The sequence below is a fragment of the Ambystoma mexicanum genome, chromosome 2p, assembly GCF_040938575.1.
Source record: "Ambystoma mexicanum isolate Mex_15411 chromosome 2p, UKY_AmexF1_1, whole genome shotgun sequence".
Classification (NCBI taxonomy): domain Eukaryota; kingdom Metazoa; phylum Chordata; class Amphibia; order Caudata; family Ambystomatidae; genus Ambystoma; species Ambystoma mexicanum.
In genome coordinates, this window is record NC_090923.1 from 173,670,942 (window position 1) to 173,698,231 (window position 27,290).

The 27,290-nt window shown below is 44.6% G+C and overlaps 1 protein-coding gene across 4 annotated transcripts in view; it reads right to left on the minus strand.

Annotated features, from left to right (window-relative positions):
- The window catches only part of IFT122 (intraflagellar transport 122), a 1,464,758-nt gene that overhangs the window by 1,045,442 nt on the left and 392,026 nt on the right, over positions 1 to 27,290 (minus strand). For all 4 annotated transcript variants that reach the window (XM_069643447.1, XM_069643448.1, XM_069643450.1 and 1 more), the window contains exons 8-9: positions 8,485 to 8,560; positions 6,056 to 6,247 (exon numbers count right to left, since the gene is read on the minus strand). In XM_069643447.1, the coding sequence (XP_069499548.1) occupies positions 6,056 to 6,247; positions 8,485 to 8,560 (268 nt within the window). The remainder of the gene's footprint in view (positions 1 to 6,055; positions 6,248 to 8,484; positions 8,561 to 27,290) is intronic.

Sequence of the window (27,290 nt, forward strand, 5' to 3'; positions counted from 1 at the left end):
TGCATAACATGTGCAAACCTAGATGCAGTCTAAAGTAGCCCTAACAACACAAAAAGGAGAAAATGCAGACACTCCATTAACAGATTGCACAGCTAATCTGTAAGGCATGAGCCTGAAGCATGAACAAGAGAAGGTTCCAGCTGCTTGCATGTCTGGCGGCTGCTCCCAGTTGCAAGAGTAGCCTAGTGAGATTGGGAAAGGGAAATACACACTGCAGCAGCAAGGAAGCTGCATGCGAGCTCTCAGTCTCATGCTGATTGAGGATTCTCGATTCAAGATGGAAGACCCTGTAATTACTATTGCGATCCACTTGCCTGCACCAAAGGGACCTTCCCGATGCAATCAAGTTGATAAATTAGCAGTCCCCAAAGCTGGCCAATTCAAAACCTGCTTAGGTGAAAGACATAGTCACATCAGTAGCACAATAGTTGCCAGCGCCACTAGAGTATAAAGCCAGTGGTAAAAGCCAGGCCAGTGTGGTAGTCGGAAAAGACAGAGGTTCGGTGACAGTTGGACACAAGAGACTGGAGAGACTAACAGAAGGCAGGAAGCTGCAGTGTGGAAAAGAGGTAAGGATGAGGTAGAGGAGACAGCAGAGAAGAAAGTGGAAAAAAGACCTGAGGAGGAGGTGGTAAGAAGAACAGACGGGACGCTTAAGATAACTGCTGGGGAGGAGGTAAAGAGAAGAAGAAGGAGGTGGCAAGCACTTAGGAAGAGGAGATATGAGAAGGCACGTAGGTGAGAATGGGATATATGCATCCAAAGTATATGGTCTGGGAGGAGTTTTCATTTAATTAGGTGACCCAAGCAGGACTAGGTAAAGGTCTCTTAGGAATAGATATGTGGTATCATTCCTCCACCTTTGTACCCTCTCACCCATGTGCTGCAATTTCCCCACCCCTTAGCCCTGTCATTCTCCCTTTGTACTGTCATTCCCCCCTCCTTGCGGTGGCATTCCTCCCTTTCCTTGCACTGCCATTTCTCATTCCTTTCCCCATGCTAAATATATGCAATAAACTACAAATACCAATAATAATACTTGAGTCCTAGATCACATTTTCTCTGTGATACTTTCAAAGAAAGAACTTGATATACTATTGATGACAATATCTTCCAAGACTGGGGAGTGATGGAATCCATTGCAAAAGCTGAAAATCTAGCTGTTACCCATTTCAACCGAGAACAAGACATGTCTCAAAAGTACAATTTCAATATCTAGAGGTTGTTTGCTAAACTCCCTTACACACACAAGCCCTGTAAAAAGGTTTTACTTGCATAGGTTCTTCCATAGCAGCATGCTGCAGTGGTTTTACCAATACTGTGAGCAAGGTGGGTAACAAGTGTGTAGGGTGAAGAAAAAGATTGCTGGAAAGGTCTGAGCAAAGAAAGATGGATGTTTTGTATGAGACATATTTCCATAAAATGTAGATCATTTTTTGTTGAGGAGACTTGCTGAGCAAGCCCTCAAAATAAGGGATCAATGTTCCTCCTAGAAACAATAGACCTTCAAAGGATCCTAAAAGGTTATAAGACATACAAGGTCATGAAACCGAAGATTCCTGTGATACTGATTTTCCAAACTTTTCTTCGTAAACGTGAGGTTGAATAGCTCTTTACAAAAGGTACCAAACTTTGTTGCTACAGTTCTTGAGAAATAAAAATGGCTTATCCTTTTTCTTCTCTTTACCTTTTATTGCTGTGCAAGCTCCCACCATGGGATGGTTTTGGTACAGATGGTAATTTCCCTCAGAGAAAGGATTGCCTGAAAATCACTGGAGAACCCTTCGCGAGAGTAGCCCATCCTGTCAAAGAGTCATTGGGCAAAGCTGTAACAAGCTACTGCTCCAGTCACTAGGTGTGAAGTCAGACATGGAGGGCTAAAACCCATGGACCACTCCAAGAGAGACATGACTCAAGGGCCGTTCTTAGAGCTAAGCATCATGAGGGGAAGGTGGTTCTGAATGGCCTACTGTTCAGTCGCAAGAGTTGGGCATCAATTCTTAAAGGCATTGTTTATTCCTGCCTGGAGGCATCTATTATTTGCTAGGAGTATCTAGATTGTGTAATGTGTGATGCTGGAGGGTTGGACTTTGCAAGAAAAAATTATGCAATTCTTACTTACAACTGACATTTTTCTTTAAGTGTTCACAATCGATCATTAGGTTGGGATATTAGGTGTTGCTTGGAACACCTATAATTCAAAACTATTGCATTTGAGTACAGATAGGGAGAAATGGCATATGAGGAGGGACACATGGGCCTCATTACGAGTTGGGCGGTGCAGTAAAAATACGGCGGTAATACTGTTAACGCTGCATTACAGCACTACCCAGTTAGGTGGAAAGTTGGATGATTAACCTCCAGCTGTGAGCTTTATTTTATTACTGGGGCTGATCAGAAACACTTAAGTAATCTTCACTGGTGGAACCTTTCAAGACTAGCATTTCCCAAGGCATGTCGCTGGATTTGGTTTGCCTGTGTTTGTTAGAATTATCAATTCTTCAGGGTGCCTTTGTGTATTAGATCAAATCAGAGGCTTCTGTACAATGTTTGCTCATAACAGATTGCAAAAATGAAGAGACGAGAGTGCACAGCTGATTTGCTGGTATTAATGCTTCCTTTTTCTTTTGGTAATTGTACTTCACATAAATTGTATATTTATTAGTACGGTGCAGCCCACTATCTTGTGCCACCGTGTAGGGCACAGAAATTAAATATGGGGAGAAAAGACCAAGGCTTGTATGCCTTCGTTGTGGGCCGCACACCTCAGATTCCCACTATGGGTTATTCAATTCTTGAATTGAGTTTCTTAATGAATATCAAAAAAAAAAAAAACTGTTGAGTTAGTTTTTGGCGGTTTTGTAGTTTTATTGCTCAAACATTCAAAATAATTTTGTTTAAAAGCACAATTCTTATGTGCTTTATTGGTTAATTTTCACCAATAAAGCTGTAGCTCAGTACTGAGGCAAAATGAGAAACCCATATGGCTAATGCATTTCGGAATTTATCCTTCTTCAGAGCCAGGGTATCTTACTACTGGTTTATGAAAAAAATCTGCGCGAACAAGTCGCATGCTACTGTTTTCGCTATGGGACTTCTTAACGCCGCTCGTCCGAACAGTGTCTGATCCTCGCGTTGCAATGCATTAGCCATATGGGTTTCTCATTTTGCCTCAATACTGAGCTACAGCTTTATTGGTGAAAAGTAACCAATAAAGCACATAAGAATTTTGCTTTTAAACAAAATTATTTTGAATGTTTGAACAGTGTTTTTTGATATTCATTAAGAAACTCAATTCAAGAATTGAATAACCCATAGTGGGAATCTGAGGTGTGCGGCCCACACCGAAGGCATACAAGCCTAGGTCTTTTCTCCCCATTGCTCATAACAGATTGCCATTACTCCCAAATTCTCAGGACCAGAGAGATGGATTCCTCATGTGAACCTATCAGCAAGAAAGTACTGAGTATCCATCACAGTACTGGTTGTACGTTGGTAGGTTGCATGTAATAATGTCCCCGCAAACATGTCTCCTGACAAAAAAAGTAGCTGTTTTTTGCGAGGACATTATTCAATTTTTTCTTTTTTACAAGTGGAGCAGGGGACATCCCGGCAACCTGTCCCCATACATATTATCATCAGCTATTACAACTAGCATTGGATAAAATAGCAGGTTGCTCTCCAGTGGCACTAGCATGGCTGTCCTCATTTTTGAAATACCAGCGAGCCAGAGTACACTGGGTGATAAATTCTCCGAGGCTGCTCCCATTATTTGTGGAGTTCCCCAGGGAGCAAGTTTATCACCCCTATTGTTTAACCTCTATATGAGAAGCCTCTGTGACTTGCTAGAATGCATCACCGTATTCTTTATGAATTACGCCGATGACACACAGTTAATATTTGAACTAAAAGGCGATCAGAGATATTGCAAAATTAGCAGAGGTCTATAATATTATAGACCTCTGGATGCAACAACACTGGATGTGTTTGAATAACACCAAGACCGTGATGTTCGGAACACGACAGGCTAGATCCAAACTTGGTGAGGAATATAAAGCCTTTATTATTAAAGAGGCTAATATTCCGGTAATGTCCCAACAACACTCGGGATGATGGTCGAAGCATCAGTGGGCTCAGAAGTACAGGTCAACTATCTGCACAAAACAATGCTGACTATTTGCGCCTACTAAGAGCTATCAGACCATTTATCAACGAAGAAAATACAGCTACCATTGTGAGAGCGATCATACTGTCATAACTAGTCTATGGTAATGCCCTACTGCTTGGAGCCACCAAGAGAGCAACAGGGAGGTGCCAAGTTATGGAAAATGATGCAGTTCGCATAGTAAAGGTAATCAAAAACAGAGCATGTCACGACAGGGAGAACATCTTTACACTGGCTCAGAGTGGAAGATAGAGTTATATTCAAAGCTATGACAATAGTCCATAGGTGCCTATTTGGCAATGCACCGAGTTATTTTAAAAATCTATTCTCTAGCCATACTCCTCGGAGGCTTTTAAAATCAGCCGATTCTTGCCTACTTAACATACCGCGCATGAATCATGTTTCAGGTCGAGGCAGATCTTTCCCAGTGAAGGCAGCACAACATTGGAACAAGCTGCCCGCTGCTCTCCGGAAAGAGGAAAATGATCAGAGTTTTAGGAAATCCCTGAAAACATTTTTGTTTCAATAAAGCACCTTACAAGAGACAAGTCAACATTGTCCACCCTTCTAACGTTAGCTGAGAATATGATGTGATTTTACCTTTTCTGGCTTCCCACGCCCTGATGCCCGCGGGCTTTCTGTGCGTTATAAGCATACACATCACATAACATAACATTGTCACCATATATACTGTCGCCAATGGCTTTTCCCGGCGACATTACGTATGGGGACATTATGTATGGGGACATTATTACCCGATACCCCTTGGTAGTATCAAACCGACAGTGAATGTGATCGTCAAAAAATACATTATTTTCAGATTAAATTATCTCTGTAACTCCATCTTTTTCAAGAGCCCGCACAGCTTTTTCTTGCTCATATGTTACTACTACCATGTTATGTGTAGCTTCTAGTATTCACCAAACATAATATATTAATTTCTCATAAGTAGATATTTAAAAAGATGGTACCCACTCTATATTATTGGCTTACCCTCATGAGAACCTGTCACAGAGACTTACCATGGCCATAAATGGTGCTTCCAGTATTTGGTAAAGGTTTTTAGAAGATGACCTTGGCAGGATACTAGAGCATAACTTGGTGCTAGAGAATTTGGCCACATTCTATTAAACATCTGCAAGAGAAACCCTGGCCTGCGTTAAGCTGGCTCACAAACGCACCTTGGGGTCATCCTAGTAAGGCATTCCTCAAGCAATCAGCTTCTGGACTTCAAGAAATGTTACCTAGCATGGAAGGTCAGGGTCACTGAATCAGGGGACTGAATCCAAAGAGATCTATCTACTCATCTGGTTGCAGAAGTGCACAGATCAGGTACACATGAATCCACTGATTTTTTATTTTTTTTATTTTCTTTTACATTTTTAAAGCGCACACACAGCCCGCGGACATCGAGGCGCTGTTACAGGAATAGTTTTTTAGTGCGTAATTGTTTTATTTTCTTAGTTGTGTATTTATAACGCGCTTAAATACCGAGAGGTTTATAAGCGCGGACCCGGGGATCGAACCTGTATTGCTTCGTGTCGTCTTGCTTCCAAGGCGAACACGTTGCCGCTGAGCTATCCTCCCGGGATGTGATGTCATCAACTATTTAGCAATCATTAATCAATCCACTCAACCTACTTCGCTCTCCATTTGCAGAACCCTGCTATGGTGCTCCCCCTATTCATCACAGCCAATTCTGTCACCCCAATACTTTACCAGTAACCACCTCGGAGCCTCCCCTATGTTTTGTGCTATGTTGCTTCCCAGCTGGATTTGTGCTTTATAAATCTCATATGTACATGCATGCTTAAAGTGGCAAGAGCACATTTGAAATAGTATTAATGTGGTCAACCACATGTGTGCACCGCTTGCAGCCTCTCCACTTACCACAAAATTGGAGTCTGGTTTAACTTTGCACGTCCACACCCAGGAGCTCTGTTCACCAATCGTGCCAAGGCGCACACCATCCTTTGTGTAGAGGGACACTTGCTTGTCGGAGCCACCCAGGATGATGTACTCGCCTTTGGAAAAGTAACTGACGCAGCAGGGGTCCGAATTCAGCACCCTGTCCTTGCCAATCTAGAACGGGAAGAATGCAAGGCACAGCTAAGACTATGATCATAATTAATGGACTCTGGGCCCAAATAGTATGCCCCCATATCCATACACACCACAAAGCTATAAATACAGGGGTGATACAGTTGGCAATAGCTATGAGACAAATCTATTCATGAGTGAGAGGTTAAAATAAAAACACAGGAATAGAACTAAACAAGAACCGCTTTCTTTAGTCTTTTTTAAACAGCAAGATTATAAATTGTACTAGGCAGGTTTGCACAAAGATCTACCTAAATTGTGGGAGTCTCTTTACTGTGAGTGAACACTTCTTAGCTCACTGTGCTTTTAGAGGAGAAATATTCATTTCCATTTGAGGCGGAGCAGTCCAACCATGACATGCTAGCCAAATCCCTTCTAAACACGAATCCCACAAACAATCCCAGACAGGCGTTTCTGCCTTGTTGGGCATCATCAGGGAGGTAGAGATCAGGTGCTATTTTTCTGTATGCACAGAAAGCAAAAGGTCCATGTCTGGATTATCCTAACTAACTTTGCTAAAAATTGTAAGAGCCCCTCTACTAAGAACAAACACAGTCAAATAGCCTGTTGTGTGGGTTGGTGCCCATTTTGGAGAGTCTACAATCACGTTTTAGAACATTGTGCTTTCGCAGAATATAAATATCTATTTGCATCTCATTCTGGTCACTCAGGAGCAAAGGCCAGCTTCAAAACATCTCACCCAGATTTATACAAAACCTTTGGGTATTTTATTGCATATAAATGCAGAGGTAGAAAATGGGTTTCATGGAGCAGGAGCTAGATGGAGTTCCTGGCCGTCAGGATTTGCCTCTGAACAGGAACAACTCATCCCAATCCAGGAATTGCAAAAGTGTCATGAGCGAGTTCTCAGGACTGTTCAATGAATGACGTAAAGCTAGCACAAGAGGATTAAAAGAAATGCAGAGAATGAAAGAAGTGATCCTTTTGAATAGCAACGTAACAAAAGCACATACTGCAGATTAGGTGCTCTGGAGTGCCTGAAAGATGGTGGCACCGCCTTTTTTCCAACCAGTGGGAAACTGAGACAAAGTTAAGGTCAAATCAGTTATCCTATTGGGGTAGCTACTGGGAGGCTAATGGTTCAAGGAAACAAATCGCAGCACGAGGATATGGAAAGACATGATATAGGCTATGTTCCTGACTTAAGCTAAAAAAGATTGGATGGACGGGGGAAATGGAGCAATCACTGTTTTGAATATAGTAGTACTATAATTTTTATAGCATTCACATTTAAAAAATGTCAATTCCAAAAAAGTTCCATTCTCAAAGAAATCTCAGCCATGAAGTAGGATTCAAGTGGGTAAGCAAATAAACGACATGATGGCCAAAAGCACAAACTAAAAAAGGATTTTCCAAAATATATGCTTATTAACATGCATAGGAAATCTCTTTCTTGGTGCAGCGTACTACTCTCCATACATTGGAACTGTTTTTATATATTTTCTTTACATGGAAGAGAATGAGGAGGCAGTTGTATGTTTGGTATAGGCCGAGGTCAGATCAATATCGACTTAAATGCACATTTTAAATTTTGGCTATTAAGTGGTGCTTTAGTGCCATTTAGGAACCAAATCGAATGCCATTGTTTTAAAGGTAAGAGAAAGGTAGTGTGTGAGGAGAGATCCACACGGCCATCCTGATCCCTATGGCCACTCCATCCCACAGATCCCCAGCCAAAACACCCTTCTGGGATCTTTTTGAGCTAGCTCTAGTGCGCCATACTATCACACTTATAAGCATTATGTGCTGCCATTATTTCTAAGCAGTCTTCTGAAAGGTAATGGCTTAATTGCAGCTGTAAATAAACTTCTGATGTAATAAATATCTGTTAATGTTAACCAAGTGTGAATATAGCCACTTCATTTACAAACAATACATGTGACCTTCTATCTGTTACTTGCAATGAATGTCTGTTAAAAGCAAGCATTGGCTAAGCAAACAGTACAGGATCTTTTATAGGCATACGATCAGCATTTGCCAGGTACTGCCGTCATATACCAGGGCACTCCTACCATTTTTCAGCAGTTGCAATGCTAACAGTACTGTTATGGCAATTCCTGGAAAATGACTAACCCATGTATAAACAATAACTAAAGCTATTGGCTTTCTTAATGATTGTTTCAAAAGTGCTTCATTCCAATCGGGAAACGGAATGGAATGCATTTGTCTCTCACACATCAGCAACATGACGATCATACCTGTTTGCCACTGAGCTGGTAAAAGGATAGCCTTTGGCCCCAGTCAGCCACAGCTATAATGTCATTGTGTTCATCCCTTAACGAAAAAAGAAAAAAAAAAAAAGAATAAAAGAAATCAAAAGTGTGCTCTGAAATACCATCTTTTGGGAACACATTAACACATGTCATCTTCATGTGCCACTAGCAAGAGTGACTTTAACAAACGTCATAGTGTCCTCAGCAGTGATATATTTAGTCACAAAAATACAACTAGAATATTTGAATCATAGATTTAACAGAGATGAGAACAACTGATAACATGTTGAGTAAAAAGACAATTAAAATGGAAATGTTTTGATATTTCAAGGAAAAATTGACAACAATAATTGGAAACAAATTTCCATTTCTTACAAGTCGACTCAGTTTATAAATAACGAGACACCAGCTGGGAAAGGATGTGGTTAAGATTGGTAGATTTATTAAAGAAACCTAATATTCATCAAAAAGATATAAAGGTACACAAATCAGCTACATGGAGGCGTGGTCTCCCTTTTGTCTACTTTCTCCCCTTCGCATTCCCAGGGACAGAAAGGCGTCACCACTCGCACCTACCCTGCATTCCACTCACCCTCACACTTAGGGGGCACTGACAGATGAAACACCACCGACCAGCGTGATGACTTTACCCCATATAATTCATGGATATACGATAGCTGCTGTGGTGCATTGTCTAGATTGCCACCTGTAATATTGTCCTCTCTCCAGCCTGTCTTCAATGTCAATGATCATGTGATCGGGACCGCATCCCCGCCGAACATACACATACCCGTAATTTATACAGGAAGAGTACTGATAAAAACATCCTGCTTCATTTTAACAGTCGCCATCCGACGAACAAGGGGAACAAGGTGGAATGGGTATTGGGAAGAATAAAATCCAAATTAAATGAGGACGACGGAGAAGAGGATAGGGAAATAGACGATGAGTGGGAGGAAGACATAGCGTCCGATGAAGGGTTAATAGGAGACAAATGGAGTGACGAGGACAGTGAAAAATGGACACCCAACAAACTAAGAAGGGGGAAGAAAGGAGTGGAAACGGCAGGACGGAGACAGTTGCAGCAGGGATTGGTCCACCTCCTTACACAGTAGGACGGGGAAGTCAAAAATGGGGATAACACAAGTTGTCAGAGAAGGAGGGGCAAGACCAGAAACTCGGGTAATGCCATTATTACAGAAGGGATGAGGGGGAGCCCATTATGTGCCATAGCAAACAATGGACCGGGATAACCTAATAAGTAGGGGTTTGTTTGTAAGAACCGCGTACACCTGGGCGCTGGGGATCTAAGCATGCAAATCATTTCTTTGTTGGATATACTCAACTTGATTCAATTAACTAAATTATTAGATCTCCAGCACCCAGTTGTACGCGGTTCTTACAAACAAACCCCTATTTGATTAACCGAGACGGAAGGGCACTGTCTCAGGATCCAACTACTATGATCAGCGCAGTGATCTTCCTATTCTAGTGCTCTACTCCCTACCTATGTACTTAACCTAATATGTAGTTTACCGTCACTCGTGGCCGGGGCCAGTAAGTGGATACAGGCACTAAAGAAAAAGATAGCAGGGATGGCGCTGACCATAGGGGATATGAAAAGTTTGTTTGCTGCAATCATAGGAGAATAGGCAGACAAAATGTGGAATCAGGCAGGCTACAAAGGAGTGAAATTGGGCACCAATGCCCATGACGGAGCTCCATTTAACAATTGTCGAGCACACCTCTGGGAAGTTCTAAGAAGCATGTATCCAGACAACTATGACCTGGGGACAGTGATGACTCATAAAATGAAATGGGAAGATGACCCAGCAGAAAATATAAAGAGTTAAGAATTTATGGGCCAAAGAGACACAAAGGTCCTGGGACTAATGCATATCCTTGTTCTATCACATATTAGTGAAAGGATTGGCAAAATAAGTGCAGGCATCCTTACACAAGATAGTGGGCATAGAAGCTAAAGGCTGGCCAGAAATACAAGCCACAATAATACACTAATATAAAAGGAAGCCGGGAAGCGAGATACAGGCAGCAGTGAATGTTCCGAAGGCAGAAAACAAATTAGTACAAAAGAAGCTGGCTAAATACACTATAGAAGGAGCACTGTTAGTGTTGGACGCTGCTGCTGTGGCACCAGCACTGCAGGAAGGGTTCTCTGTGGGAAAGGTATCGCAACAATGAGGGTACGTGCAGCCACAGTATGGGCCACAATGGGGAATATTACCACAGGGGAATTACATGCATGGGGGATACTTCCCTATGGGAACAGGGTTTCACCGTGAGGAAGAGGGGGTCATCGAGAAGCAGGGTACAGGGTCTTTGGACCGTACTACATATGTCAGAACATGGGACACGCAGCAAGCATTTGCCAGTTTCTGCAGCACACGCAGGTGCAGGCAAACCAAATAGTGCAACAGCAAGGACTCCCATGGCAGCAGATACAGAGTGCTCCAGTGCAGTACAAGCACCCCAGGGGGAAGTGCAGAACCAAGGAGGAACAACTGACAGCAGGGCAATGATCCCAGCAGTGACCGAGCCACCCACAGTAGCAGGGGGAACCATGATGGAGCTAGGGCAAAATATGGTGCCCGACTACACAGGAGTCAGCGTGGTTGGAGGGAATCCTTTCCCTTCCTGCCGTACAACACACAGCAATAGGGGGCCACAGATAGTCTGAGCATGTCCAGTCCAAGCAGTAACCCAGAAGAGGAACCCAAGGCGACAGTGAAAATAGGACCCAGAGAGTTCTCATTTCATAGATACAGGACCAACCAAATCCTTCATCAAAAAGGGGGTATTCCCGCTATCTAACAAAGTCATGGATACGCAGGGATTTTCTGGGGTGGTGGTCATGATTCCAGTAACAAAAGTTTTACCATTAACAATAGGGACGCAACATCTCGTAGCTCCCTTACTATACTCCAAAAACACCCATCAACATATTGGGGAGAGATTTGCTCAGTAAATTGAATGCAACTATATCATTCACAGAGAAAGGGATGGAGTGCTCCACGCCCGGCATTTACTATGCCCGGGTAGCAGCTCTTCTCTTAACAGCACACGCGCAAAGCACCTTGTAAGCACAGCCAGTGTGCCACGGTATTTGCCTGTACGGGGTCGAAGTTCGGCTAGGATGGGTCGCGGGAATACAGGGTAAGGTGATCCGACTGGCTTCAGAATTCCTATTCAGATCATAGTTCCAGAAAGATGACTTAAAGGGGAAAACAATTGTGTTATGGTTGGAAGATTTAGTAATACACAAGGACATGGTGATTCTGTGTGGCACAGATGACGACAACATGGAGTGGCGAACAGTGCTGTGCATTGACCTCATGTTGACAATTACAGGAGTGTCTGACGAACAACTGTTGCAAGGAGGTGTTCCAGATACAGATATCATGCCCATGCCCAGTTCCGGTAGTTGAAAAGAACCGGTTAGGGAAGAAGAAAAACAAACACACAGAGGGAGATCTCAAAGAGGTGCCAGATATGTTATGGACAAATGGACCTCATGATGTAGGGGTAATGAAAAGGATTGGGGCAGAAAAAAATAAATAAAACAAGGGCCCTGCTACTCCAGCCAAAACGGTGTCCAGTCATAATGTCGAATACAATAATGTCGAAAGTCAAAATGTCGAAAACATTTATTCAAAAATAAAAATGTCGAATTACAAAAATGTCGAATTTTTTTCGATTTTTTTCGAATTAATGTTTAAATAAATAATTAATTAATTATAGTTTATAAAACATAATTTTTTTAAATGGTTAAAGGTATATCCATGGTGGGTGGGGGGGATGGGGAGGAGGGGGGGTTGGGGTAGGGGTTTGGGATGGGTTTTTTTAATAATTATTTAATTAATGTTTTATTAAATACTTTTTTAAAAAAATTAAAGGTATATCCATGGGGGGTGTTGGGGGGGATGGGGAGGAGTGGAGGGTTGGGGTAGGGTTTTGGGAAGGGGGGTTTGTGGGGGGGGGACCCCCCCCAATAAAAAACGTTAGTATGTGTGACATTTTACATAGTTATTTTAACATTGGTTTTTCGATTTTTTTTTCGACATTTTATTTTCGAAATAATGACTTTTTCTATTATATGTATGTGTTTTCGACATTTTTGTAATTCGACATTATTTTTTCGATATTATGACTATAAACCAGCCAAAACAATAGCTATTTACCAGAGTAGCAGATGAGGGGATATATTCCACTCTGCACGCATTATGGCAGCAATGCATAATTCAAACATCAACCTCCACCTGAAACAAGGCAATCTACCCAAATAAAGAAATCAAAAGGAGGGTTGTGGCATTTCATTCAGGATTTGCGTCACCTAAATGAAGTGGTAGAAGCAGAATTTCCTGTAGTGCCAGACCCTGCCACAATATTGTGTAATATACCAGCGAAGACAAAATACTTTGCAATCATTGACTTAAAACACGCCTTTTACCCAGATGCACCCAGATTCAAGATACCTAACCGTCTTCACATATCGCGGAATTAGATTTTAATGTAGTCGTTTACCTCAGGGGTATTGTGAATCATCCAGCATCTTCAATAGAATAATACAAATGGATCTATGCAGCGTGCAAACATCAATCACAGTGATTCAATATGTAGATAACCTTCTAATATACATTGAAACAGAAGAACAGTATAGAACAGACTCAATACACATTTTGTCACTACTCGCAGAAAAAGGGTATAAAGTGGATAAGGAAAAATTATGGTATTGTCTCGAAGAGGTAGTGTACTTGGGACAAATCATTGCTATTTAAGGTAGAAGAATAATGCCTGAAAAAATACAGGCCATTCATTAATCCACTCGCTCACAAAGAGTGAAAGAAATGCAGAGGTTCCTAGGTTTATACAATTACTGCAGAGCTTGGGTATTTGAGTATGCCACCATCACTAAGCCCCTAGTGTAGGGCCTAAAGGAAGCACAGAAAGAGAAGAGGGACATAAAATGGACATCTGACATGAATGAGAGTTTCACCTAATTAAAAGAGGCACTAGCGTAAGCACCAGTGTTAGCAACACCAAACTACAGCAAGAAATTCTATTTGTTCTTACATTCAGATGGCTCAGTGATGATGGTTGTCCTCACACAAAAGAAGAAGCACGGACATAAACCACTAGTTTACTACAGTGGAAGCTTAGACCCAGTAATGCAAGGACACTTCCCTTGTGAACAATCGTTTGCAGCTACAGTGTTCGCAATTGGGCAGGCATCAACCATGACAATGGTTGTCCAGTAGCATTGTACATGGAACACTCATTCTCTGTTCTTGAGAGATATGAGGTCATACTGACAAACCCAGCAATAGAGGTGGTAAGGTGTTGAAGTGTAAACCCAGCAGTCTACCTAGGAAAAACCAATAGAGGAAGGGGATTACATACATGACTGTGCGGCACACAGACAAGATGGAAGGGGACATACGGGTAAAAGAGGAAGAAATAGCAGGGACAGCCCTGGTCTATATTGACGGGTCCTCAAGTGTTGTCCCAGATACAGGAAGGAGACATACTGGTGCGGCAGTGGTATCATGTATAAATGGGAAATATGTAATAGCATCCAAGCAGCGACAACCCTCGCATTATTCACCACAGGCAGCAGAATTGGGGGTGATTGTTAAGGGCACTAAAAATGATGGAGGGGCAATGCAGCGAATATCTTTTCCAATTCTGCTCATAATCGAGCCATTAAAAGCTCCAGTGGAGGTGGCAATCATAAAATGAGCCGCCCATACAGGAAGACAAAACAAGATATCAATGGGGAATGAAATGGCTGACAGGGTGGCAAAATCAGCAGCATGTTTACCAGAGGAATGGGGAGTGCTGAGGTTCCCAGAGTAAGGGGAAAGGGTGCCACTGATCGCAGCAGAAAGAAGAGTGGGGAGGAAGAAAGGGAGGAACATTTCAATATAATCCCCATAGTACACATCATAGAATTACAAGGAGAAGTGCCAAAAGAGGAAATAGAATGATGAAAAAGAACACAGAGGGTGTTCACAGATCTAATTTGGTGGCAGAATACCACAGGGAAGCCTGTGAGGCTCGAAATCGTGTTACATGTAGTTTTAGAACAGCAGCATTCCCCCACTCTTACGTCCAAAGAGAGCATAGCAGCAGAGCTGAGTGAGGGATGGTATGTTCCAAACATGCATGAGTAAGTAAAGGAGTATGTGGAAAATTGTATGGTTTGCAAACAGTTTCTGTCTGGTCACAAACTGAAAACCTTAAGGGGAATGATACCACGTCTGCAAGGGCCCTTCCGGCACTTGCACATTGACTATGTCGACATGCAAGAGAGATGTGCCGCCTAGAGGTGCCTAATAGTAGTAGTCTGCCCGTTTTTACGTTGGTTGAGGTGGGACCTTGTGCATAGAATGATGCCAAATCTGCCGCAAAGTATTTAATGAGGGCAGTATTCCCAAGATGGGACGTATGTGAAGAAATAAAATCAGATAATGGTCAGCACTTTGCCAATAATCTCTTTGAGGAGATAACATGTCTCCTACGAATTAAAAACAAACTTTGCAGTTTACCGTCCATAGGCGAGTGGGATTATGCAGAGGATAAACAGACTACTAAAAGAGCGCTTGGCTAGGCTAACAAATACTATGTGTGTCAAAATTGGATTTTTTGCCTCCCCCTTGCACACTTTGCCCTCTGTAACACCTGCTGCGGATCATCACTTCACTCCGCATGAAATTGTAACAGGAAGGAGAATGTATGCGCCTTTCCCTTCTTCACGTTCAATTTCAGACGCTAACCCCAGGTCAGAAATCCTTGGAAAGGAAACGCAAAACTATCTGACTGAGATGACCAATGTGTTTTGCTACATTTCCCAACAAAGACTGAGCCCCAGCCACCTCAAGCATCTAAATATAAATAATATCAGTGAATTTTTGAAAGTGTCAGCACCAACGGGATCCTACAAATGTGGAAATTGCACAAGTTGAATCCAAATGCTACATGGAACTAAACACATAGGTCCACCAACTGGAAACACGCAGGAAATAAGACAATATATCAATTGTAAGAGTATATATGTAATTCATGCAATCATATGTATCTGTGGCAAAAAATACATAGGTAGGACAATAAGAGAAATGAAAATTGTCCTTATGGAACGGTTATGGGTGAGGATCGACTCAAAAGGATCGAATGACAAAAGAGTCGAATCAAAAGGACCGAAAACAAAAGGGTCGAAAGAATTTATTTGTTTACTTTTTTTTTTTTGGGCCCCCCTCCCCCCAACCTCTGTTTTTGTGGGGTTTTTTTTCAGTCCTATTGCGTCGACCCTTTTGCATATCGATCCTTTTGTAGTCGTAACCGGGCACCTTATGGAACATCTAAGAGCAATAAAGCATGGAGATGCAAGATACCTTTTGGCAATCCACTTCACTGAAGAACATCACCAATCAAAAATTAGAGACATCAAATTCTTAGGTTTAGAGAAAATTGAGCAACCAGAAAGAGGAGGTGATCGAGAACGTTTGCTACGCAGAAGAGAAGCAAAATGATTTGTACCTTGGACACATGTCATAAAGGTTTAAATACCGAACATGATATGGCCTATTGGCTTTAGACCATTATGTTTGATAAATTAATGCAATTGATATATGCTCAACTGACATGCATGTTATACTTTGCCTTAATGGTATTTTTTTGACATCATATCCACTCTTTTCCACAAATTTCTGTCACTATCCATAATCATGGTTTCTCTATTTCTTTTTCTTAATAAAGTTTTTCATTTCTTTTCTGCAACCTTATATCTATTATTATTTTTGCTTCATGATTGCAGGTTCAACTTTCATAGAATACCGTAAGTGTATTATTGTTTACCTATACTCATTTTATATAAAATAGTCCTCCATTATTATGAATCTGTGGCCCATATGCCAAAAAACTTCCAAATGGCATTAACAACTTGTAGGATACAAGAACCATACGCATATAATGCTTTGTAGAATGGGTGCATTAATTATATCTGGCAGACTAGCGAATTTGCCATTTCAAAATGCCCACTTCACGCATCGGAACGTGTGACGTCATTGCGCTACATCTACGCGATTACATCATTACGGGGAGGATGCGGATTATAAAAGCGGAAGCAGTCACAACCAGAATCTATCGCGGATCCTGGCGGTGACGACAAGGCAATCGGACCTTGCAGATCTGAACAATAAAAAAGGTAATTTATCTATAGAAACATCTCCTTTAACTTTTTACCTACTTGACTGCCTAGCCCAAACTTGTCACGATCCTGCTAGCCTGCCACCCAGCACTGCTACATGCGCCTCTGCCTTTATTGCCTTGTATTACTGCTGCAGATTTGGACTAATCTAATTGCATGTTCCATTCCAGCTTTTGGGTTAAACCAGCAGATGCATTCTGGGACATGTATGCTGTCCAAAAGGCAGAGGTCTGGAGGAGGTATACTAAATACATTTGTTTGCAGCAAGCTACTAAGAGCTGCAGAGGGCCTGATTGCATTCAGCTGTTCCAAGCTACTGCAGGCTAGGCTGCAGAGAGCTGGAGAGCACTTGATTAGAAACCACTGCTGCAGGCTACAGAAGCCAGGGCTGGGCTTAACTGAACACAGCTGCCAGAGTCTGCAATCAGCTCCACTCTGCTGGCCTGCTGGCTGGGAGGGCCTTTATAAACTCACTTTGAACAGAAGCAGTTGTCAGTCAATTACTTTGACTGGGAGTTTGTGCTTTTGATTCCTGTTGCTGTTGATGTTTGCAGCTCCCTCTCCAGTCTGCTGCAGCCTTCTGCCCTGCTCCTCTGGGCTCCCACCTGGCGGCTCTGCCACACTCTGCTGCCTTCCGCCCTGCTCCTCTGAGCTCCCACCTGACGGCTCTGCCGCACTCCGCTGCCTTCCGCCCTGCCCCTCTGGGCTCCCACCTGGCGGCTCTGCCACACTCCGCTGCCTTCCACCTGCTCCTCTGGGCTCCCACCGTGTGGCTCTGCCACACTCAGCTGCCTTCCACCTTGCTCCTCTGGGCTCCCACCTGGCGGCTCTGCCACACTCCACTGCCTTCTGCCCTGCTCCTCTGGGTTCCCACCTGACGGCTCTGCCGCACTCCGCTGCCTTCCGCCCTGCTCCTCTGGGCTCCCACCTGGCGGCTCTGCCACACTCCGCTGCCTTCCACCTGCTCCTCTGGGCTCCCACCGTGTGGCTCTGCCACACTCCGCTGCCTTCCGCCTTGCTCCTCTGAGCTCCCACCTGGCGGCTCTGCCACACTCCACTGCCTTCTGCCCTGCTCCTCTGGGCTCCCACCTGTACCTTCTGCCCTGCTCCTGTGGGCTCTCACCTGATGGCGCTGCAGCACTCTGTTGCCTTCTGCCGTGCTCCTCGGGGCTCCCGCCTGACGACTCTGCCGCACTCCGCTGCCTTCTGCCCGGCTCCTCTGGGCTTCCCTGCCTGGCAGCCTTGCCACACTCCGCTACCTTCCGCCCTGTTCCTCTGGGCTCCCCTGCCTGACGGCTCTGCCGCACTCTGCTGCCTTCTGCCCTGTTCCTGTGGGCTCCTTGCCTTGCAACCTGCCTGTTCTAACTTATGATATCCTATCCTGTCCTGTACCTGGTTAGTTCTTTCAACGCTGCTTTCTACTTATTTACATCTTGGGCCACTGTGGTGTCTCTACTTGAATCAGTTTTACAGTGTGACCCTGGGTTGGTCTCCACTCAGATCAGATAAGGGAAGACTTCTGTTGCCTTCACCTAGTCCGTTGAAGTCGTACCTGCCTCAGTATATGGTCTTTCAGTTTTACCCTTGCACTGAGTACAACAGTTTCCTCAGCACGCCTAAATCATGACGTTGCTGTATGACTGTTGTTAAGAGTAATCTGTTGGTACCTATCCCAAGGGCTTTCCTTAATCCCTGGAGACCCCTTATCATATTCCAGTACACCCTTATTTCTGATCTATCCAAGTTTTCCAGTGTACTTGCTTGTCTTTGCCTTTTCTCTGTCTCTTTGTTTACAGCCTGCTCCTGCAGTTCCTGTGAATACCTGTTTCAACTAACAGCTTGGTATGTACCTTTAATCTGTTATATGCTAGCATTGTCACCAGAATCTCCCTTAATCTACTTGCATACAGTGAGGGATAGCCTCTGCCCTGTGCTCTACGCTTAGACTTGTGACAAAACTATTGCATGGGATTAATCAGAAAGCCTTTTCAAAACTGGTGATCCTGTATAGAGAAACATTCATGATTTATATGTCAACCATTTTCTCAACAAAGAGAAACGCATCCTAACCTGGGTTCACATATAAAAACGTTTTCTCTTTCAGCCAATACTATACAGAGGGTCTGGGAACTAACTAAACCGTCTGGCTTTTTTCAGATTTAATAATTTTGGCAAAAAGATTCAAGATTGAATAATTGAGACTGGAAATTAATAATTAAACTACCTTTAAGAAAAGCATTCAAAGCAAAGGGTGAGTGAATTTACCCCATCCAATTTAATGTAAACACAATACAAGAGAAACCTGTTAAATCATTTGACACTAGTCCTCCTTCAACTCATTCTCTTTTCTTTTTCTACTCTTTCTCATCTTTTCTTATAAATTGGAATAGTCTTTGTATCAAATCAATCATAAGACTGTATTAGTTTATTTTTCGCTTTCTTGTAATATCTCTCCTGAAGAACCACGGTTAACACTGTGGGGAAACACATGTTGGGAGATCACGACAAATAATACAACGTGCAAAAGATGAATGTGTAAGATCTAAATGTATGAAATTAATACATGAAACAATACATCAATAAACACGGGGGCGTGGCTTGCGTGCACAGCAAATGGCCGCCTGAAGGGAGAGCTCTGGCTCGGCCAGAAAATCCTACGGCTAAATATCCTTCCTGAACCGTTCTACATACTTTGGAGGAGTAGAATCCTGTGGCGGGGGGTCTCTTACACACACCCTCCAAAAATCGGACAAAACCGCAGCTGGGCTGCCGAGAAATCCTGGTCGGAAGAAACACCGGAAGGGGAGAGACAGCGACGCCGCCCGACGGCTCCGTGGCAGACTCACTAGAGGCCGCAGGAGGAGCGGGCCGCAGTGGGGGAGGGGCGCGGCGGCGAGCGGAGAGTCACGGAGCCTCCCGGAAACCAACATCGACCCGGTCTCGCTGAGCCGTCGCTCGGGGAGAGCCCCGCTGCTGTACGTGGCCCCGGACCCGGCCGCCCTCCTGTGGGACCAGACCTGACCCGAGAAGGGCGCCTTGGTAAGGCACGGTAGAAATCACCGCCGGCCGGCGGCACAAGTGAGTGTGGCTCCCTGCCCCCCCCATCCCTTACAGGCATAACACGCGGCTCAACAAACACGACAGGACCCGTAGGCACAACGTGGAGGCCCAAGGGGACTATTCTGGGTTCCAATAACTCCCCGTGGGGTGTACAACGTAAGCCCGGGTGCGTCGGTGAGGCAGCCGGCTGAGTACCCACGTGTATTGGACTCCCCAAGTGACAGGAAGAACAAGCGGAGGGGGACAGATATCCGAACCAAGAGCGGATACACGAGACATAGAACCCCCATACTGTCTGGGTCCTAGTCAACGACGCATTACGTGGGAGGATTCGACCCACTTCATCATCCTATATGGGCCGCACTGAAAAAAAGGGTGCAGGAGGCAAAAAGGTTGGCCCTGTGGATTCCTTCGCTAACTCCCAATCATGCGGTGTGCCTGGTGGGTCTCATCAGCCCCCGGACAGGCAGGAAGATGACCCCCTGGAACGCTTGGCGTCGCTGGTCCAGAACGGGTTCATGGCTGTAAACGTCAAGCTGGACGATATAGTGGCAACGATCGGATCCTTGAAGGCCAGAGTGGAGAAGGAGAGCTCACGAATAACGGACACGGAGAATAGAATCAGTGCAAGTGAAGATACAATATCCCAGCATGGCCGAGACATAGCCCAGCTGCAGATTGAACTGCGGAAAACCCAGAGCAAATGCGAGGATTTGGAATCCAGATCCCGCAGAAACAACATACGGATTGTTGGGGTCGCGGAGACCTTCGGCAAGGGAGACATGGAGCGGCAGGTGGAACACCTTTTGAAAGACATCCTTGGTTCTGAATCGCTCTCGGAACATTTCTTGGTTGAAAGGGCCCACCGCATCCTGGCACCAACACCGAAGCCCGGGGCACCGCCTCGTACCATCATAGCACGCATCCTTAACTATCGAGACAGAGATGCAATCCTCCGGCTCTCCAGGGAGAAAGGCACGTTGCACTTCGAACACAATAGAATCCACATTTACCCCGACTTCTCTGCTGGGGTGCAGGCACAACGCAGATCCTATGAGCCGGTGAAAAGACAACTACGGATGCGGAGGGTACCTTATGCCCTGATCTTTCATGCGAAGATCAGAATCCAACATGGAGGCAGGGCCCATTTCTTTGAAAGCCCCAATGAGGCCATGGCATACGTGGAGGCCTCCATCCCTCTACCTCCCAGGGACAGGACACACGATAAAAACGCCGGGAACCAGCCGGGAGTGGAGGGGCTGGATGCGGCAGACTGAAGGACTTGTACCGCCTAAATCATGCCACGGGGAAACGTGAATCAATACAGAGAACGGCCTGGACACAAACTTAATGTAGGTCTGAGCCGTGAGCCCCCGACAAGGTGGCCAGATAGCGACAGCAGCTACCCTCAGGAAAGTTCCAAGTTTATTTCAGGGGTATGCCCATCGGGGAAATCCCGAGTGTTATTGGGCAACATCGTCAGGTTGGGGTAGATGATGTGGGGAGGGATTCAAGAAGTTGTGATAAAATTCATTCTGTTGGGATCTATGGGAATCATGTAGGGGGGAGGAATCTGGGGAGCCCAGTTGGAAGGGTGTTACAAGTTAAAAGTGGTGGTCACAACGCTGCACATGACAATCGCCCGGGAAAAACCGGAACAAGAATGATGAGATTAACACACAGCTATGGCACGTGCCGGAGTAAAAGATAAGGGACTGAAGTTAAAACTCCTCACATGGAACGTTAGGGGTCTGAACAATCAAGCTAAGTCTAGAAAGCTGGGAGCCTACATTACTAGGCATTGCCCGCAGGTGGTCATGCTGCAAGAGACTCATGCACTCCGCAAAGTAAACACGGCCTTTTTGAAGAACTGGGGACACAATCGATACTATAAAGATTACTCCACACAGGCGAGGGGGGTTCTGACCCTTATACACCCCTCTGTTGGCTTTCGATACGGAAAAAGCAAAGTGGATATCCAGGGACGCTTCGTCATAGTATGGGGGAGCATAGCGGGAAGGGAGGTGGTGCTGGTAAACACGTATGGACCGAACATGGACGATCCCGATTTCTATGTGAATGTGGTACATGAGATAGGATACACGGGACTTGAACAAATTTTGTGGGGGGGGGATTTTAACACTATCCTTGATGTTACGTTAGATCATTCCAGTACAAAGCATCGAGCACTCTCTAGGGCGGCAGAGATGCTGTCACAAATTCTGTCACAAATGGCACTGGTCGACTCTTGGAGAACAATACATCCACATAGGAGACAATACACATTTTATTCATCAGTGCATGACACCGAGTCCAGAATAGACTATTGGTTGATTTCTTCGGACCTCTTACACCAGATGGACAACTGTGAAATACTTCCCCGTACTTTTTCAGACCACTCCCCCGTAATGATGACAATCATACTAGGAAGTGTAAAACCCCCAGCCAGAAGATGGAGGATGCCACCAGATATCCTTACCGACCCAGGGGTAGCGGAGTCATTACATATAGAGGTAGGACATTTCCTCGACATCAACAGGGGTTCAGTGAATAGCTATCATACCCTGTGGGAGGCCTTTAAGGTATGGGTGAGGGGTATACTGCTTTCTAAGTCCACAGGTATGCTGAGGGAAGTTCGGATAGAGCTGGAGGAGGTGGAGAAACGCCTGGGGAACCTGGAGGCTAGATACACTGACAAACATGATAATGAAACCCTCTCAGATATCAATCGTAACTTGTTAGAATTCAACAAACTAGCTACCAGAGAACTACTGTATATGTCAACCCCTCATAGGGCACGCAGATATGGTGAGGGCAACAGAGCAGGGCGCACCCTGGCCAACTTACTGAAAGCCGAGAGGCTACACACACCGATTTCCAGTATACTGATAGAGGATGGTTCAGTGGTCACTAGCGAAGAAGGGATTAATAGAGAGTTTACTCGGTACTACTCAAATCTCTATTCCAATCACGACTCGAAATCGCCCGAAGAGGTGGAGGCATACCTCCACGGCATTACCCTCCCAACGCTGCCCACGGAATACAGGCTGGCATTGGACCAACCCTTGACCACTGAGGAAATCGCCGATGCGATCAAATCATTGGCCAACGGTAAGGCACCGGGCTCGGACGGGCTTGTTGCAGAATTATATAAGGAGCTTAGCGAGGAACTAACCCCGGTGTTACTGTCGGTATGGGAGGAGGCTGTGGAGGTGGGCACCCTTCCACCATCAATGAGAGAAGCCATAATCACAGTATTACTGAAGCCCAGGCGACCATCCAATGAGATGTCTTCTTATCGACCCCTATCCCTGCTTAACTGTGATGCTAAAATATTTGCTAAAATCCTGGCCACTAGACTTCTTCCCCACATGCCCACATTGATACACCCCGACCAGTGCGGCTTTATCCCTACTAGATCGACGGCCCTTAACCTTAGGAGGTTGTTCGATATAATGGCCCAGATAAAACCGGAAGCCCAGGCAGTAGCTGTTTCACTTGACGCTGAAAAGGCGTTTGATTCGGTATCATGGCTCTACCTGTTCAAAGTGCTAAGGAAATTCGGTATAGGTCCATACTTTCTGAGATGTGTCGGTCTGTTATACTCGGACCCAGGAGCCAGAGTACTGACCAACCGCGTGCTGTCTGACTGGTTTAGGCTGGGTAGAGGTACGCGGCAGGGATGTCCTTTTTCCCCTATATTGTTCGCCCTCACGATTGAACCAGCCGCGGCAGCAATCAGGGAGCACCAGGGGCAAAGGGGCATAACAATGGCTGGCTTGACCCAATCAATTTCCCTATATGCAGATGATACATTGTTATATATCCGAGAACCAGATGTACATTTAGGCCCTGCGATCGAAACAATACATGAGTTTGCTGAGTACTCGGGCTATAGAACCAACAGGTCTAAATCCGAGATATTCCTCTTAACCCCCGCCACGAGATGTCCGATCGACACATATGGTCTGCAATGGTCTCCCACCAGGATCAGATATCTAGGAATAGTTATGTCGGGGGGAGCGACCTCTCTCTATGCTGACAATCACGACCAGCTATTGAATAGCATATCTATCAAACTCAAGTTATGGACACGACTCCCCATCTCACTCATTGGTCGAGTGGCCATACTAAAAATGGTAATACTCCCGAAATTGCTATATATATTCACTAATATTCCGTTGTGGCCGGGGGCACAGTTCTTTGCAACCCTTCGATCCTTGGCGGTGGAATTTGTCTGGGGAGGGAGCACAGCCAGAATGAAGTGGGAAAAGATGGTGGAGCCATATGACAAAGGGGGAATAGCTGCCCCAGATTTTGAGTTGTACTATCTGGTGGCGCAGGCCCAATTTATCAAATACTGGTATGATGAGCTAGATACCTCCACACACGTTGTTATCGAAAAGCACGCTGCTCTCCCCACCGATATACGGTCCATAATCTTCAATAAGAAATATAAAGATGACTGCCCATTCCACCCGGTTAGTATTACAGTACGCGCATGGTCTAGACCCATCCGCTGTCTCGGGATTGTAGCTCCTTATTGCTCAGAAGCACCCTTCTGGAACTTCCCCGGTATAGCACCGTCCTATGACCCGGGTATCCGCACAAATTGGGATCCAGAGGGGGAATTTAAACTCCGGGACATATACCCTAATGGCAAGTTTATAACTTTGGAGGAATTTAAAGTAGGGATGGGGAGGGATCCACTGAAAATATTACAATACCATCGCATGCGAATGTCTTTTAAAGCTAGATGGCCTCTGTTTCCGGAGGAACCACTCACCCACCCATGCCTTGCTGGGCTGCCCACCCGAGGAGGGGTTAGTGTCTCGGGGCTATATGCAGTAATGCAGGTACATACACCCACAACAAATAAGATCAGATCGTCATGGGAGACCGACCTGGGGATCACGATCCCAGACGAAAAATGGGGGAAGTACTGTGCTTTAACCAAAAAAGTCTCCATCAATGCAGGTCTCCGCCAGATCCAATTTAAGGTGTTAAACAAGCTACATTACACCCCTCAGAAAGTAGCGAGATTTACACGAGATGGCTCAAGCAGGTGCCTGAAATGTGGGGGCGAGCAGGCCGACTCATTCCACATGTATTGGAGTTGCCCCCTCATACACAAGTTCTGGGGCGAAGTGGCATCCACCCTAGAAGATATCACACAGATCCCGGCGGACCTAGCACCTCAGAAATATTTGTTTGGTGACATTGGCAAGACCTCGGAAGTGGTTAGGCGATTATTCAATGTAGCATGCGCAGTGGCAAAAAAATGTATACTACAACACTGGAAAAGTACAAACGCCCCGAGCGCAAACCATTTTCTTAAAGAATTGACCTATGTAAATGAGTGTGAGGAACAATACGTAATGTCCTTGCCAAGCCCATGCAAACCCAAGGACATATGGGCTCTATTTAGGGTATACCTGTGTGAATCGGGGTCGGCTGGAAGCAGCCCGGGGGGAACTGTTAATGTATCAAGAGTGCAGAATCCTTAAACTGGAATCAAGTCCCGAAATTGGATAAGTGTAATGTGGAAAGTTATGGAATGTCATGTTGTGAAGTAAAGTGTACCACCACAATTGTTAAATAAAGTTTTTTTAAAAAAAAAGAATACCAATAAACACATTGGTTATTTCTGACTGGACTAACGACTGGCATTGTTTTTCTGGGATTGCATACAACACAAGTACAATTTCAAGGGAAATATAGGTTTTTGTTATTGTTTCAGTCACAATAAAGGCACTTGGAGTGCAGACCCCAGTACATATTACCACCAAAGATTTGCCCTAAGAGAGGAAGTATCAAAAGCTGACAAGGGCTGAAACCTAACACAAAGAACATTTCCCACCAGATCTAGCAATCCACAAGTGTGCCAACTGATATTGAAGAGAGTGCACAAGCATTTCCGCAAACACAGCCACTCTATCCAGGAGACAAGGTCCTCAATCGAAACAAAGTGAGAAAGTGCAAAGAGCCTCGGGTTTTGTGGTCTGTTGTTTGAAGTAATCTTCTGAACACCCGCAACAGTGAAGATAAAAGAACGTCGTGCATGGAGTCATTACACCGATGTTCGACGAGAAACCAGCAGCACGTCGGAAAGAGGAGGAGTGACTTGACAGGAAGTATAATGCAATTTACATTAACATTTTGTACTATAATAAGGTGTTACAGGAAACCCACAATGAAGATGGATGATGGACAAGGAAAAAAATAAAGGGGCTGGGATTCATGAGATGAGTGGGGCAAAAGTAAAAAGTATTATACTGTTTTCCATCTTAGTTTTCCGTCTTCTTCTTCTCTTCTGGTATTTAGCACATAAGGATACATTGAGCCCATCAGCTGGTGGTAAGAGGGAAATGTGACTAGCACACTGGAATTATCAAACACTGGCAGTGAAGGAGTAAATCTGGCCTCGGAAAATATATGTATGGGGAAATTTAGTAAGTGGGATGGAGGAGCACCAATGATACCTGTTACACATGCTCACTAATTCCATACCTCAAAGGAAAAAATAAATAAATAAATAATAAGTAATAAGTAATAATAAGTAATAAGTAAATAAAATCGCAGCAAAAATGTTGTTGGTAAAAAAATGGCCCGTGGTTTGACCCGGTAAAGGTGTACCCCACTATACCATTTAAGGGGAGCAGGGGTTGCAGAGGTGTCCTCCGCTCCTCCTAAATGTTATAATGGGTCCACGGGTTGTGGGGGTGTCCCCTGCATCCTTTACATGATTGTGGCGGCAAAACCAAAGCATTTCTGCCGTGATATTTAGCATACACGGCCATTTTTGCCTCGATTTTAAGACATGGAACCACAGGAACGCAAAAGAAATTCTTGCCACAAGAGATGACAGCAGAAGAGGGAAGGTGTCTAGCACATCTGGCCTTGTGCCAGAACCAGGGGTATGCTCCATGGACATACAGTAGAGGTAAAGTGGATTGATGAGGGGTTAGAGGTGCACAAACACAACTTTATACAACTAGAAAGCATGGCCCAGGAGGAGAAAATAAGTACATGGATCAGGAATATGTAACAGAGGGGGCCCAAAAAGGAAAACAGGTAGCAGCTGTCCATAAAAGAATATATTGTAAAACCTCCACAGGGAATGATGTGCCATGGTTCCACACCAGGCCCTTGATGCAAATCCAGGGTTCAGTGTTACTTAACGGGAAATAGGGATGGCACAGTGCCGTGCAGAGGGGTTGGTGGGCTTTGAAGAAAGGGTGGTTAAGAAGTTAATGGTATATGTAAGAACATTTGGAACAGTTATATACATGCATAAAACCACTGACACAATATTATCTATGTTTCAAAGACAACGGTACAATAATGCTGGGGATGAATACCAGCTTCAGGAGGACGATTGACATTGCAAAGTTGCAGAAGGGGAACGCTGCTGTGATGGAAACTTGGTGAGTGTGCGGTACGAGAACATACGCCCAACTACCACCAGATTGGAAGGAAATGGGTGCACTGGTGACCCTTCATAACC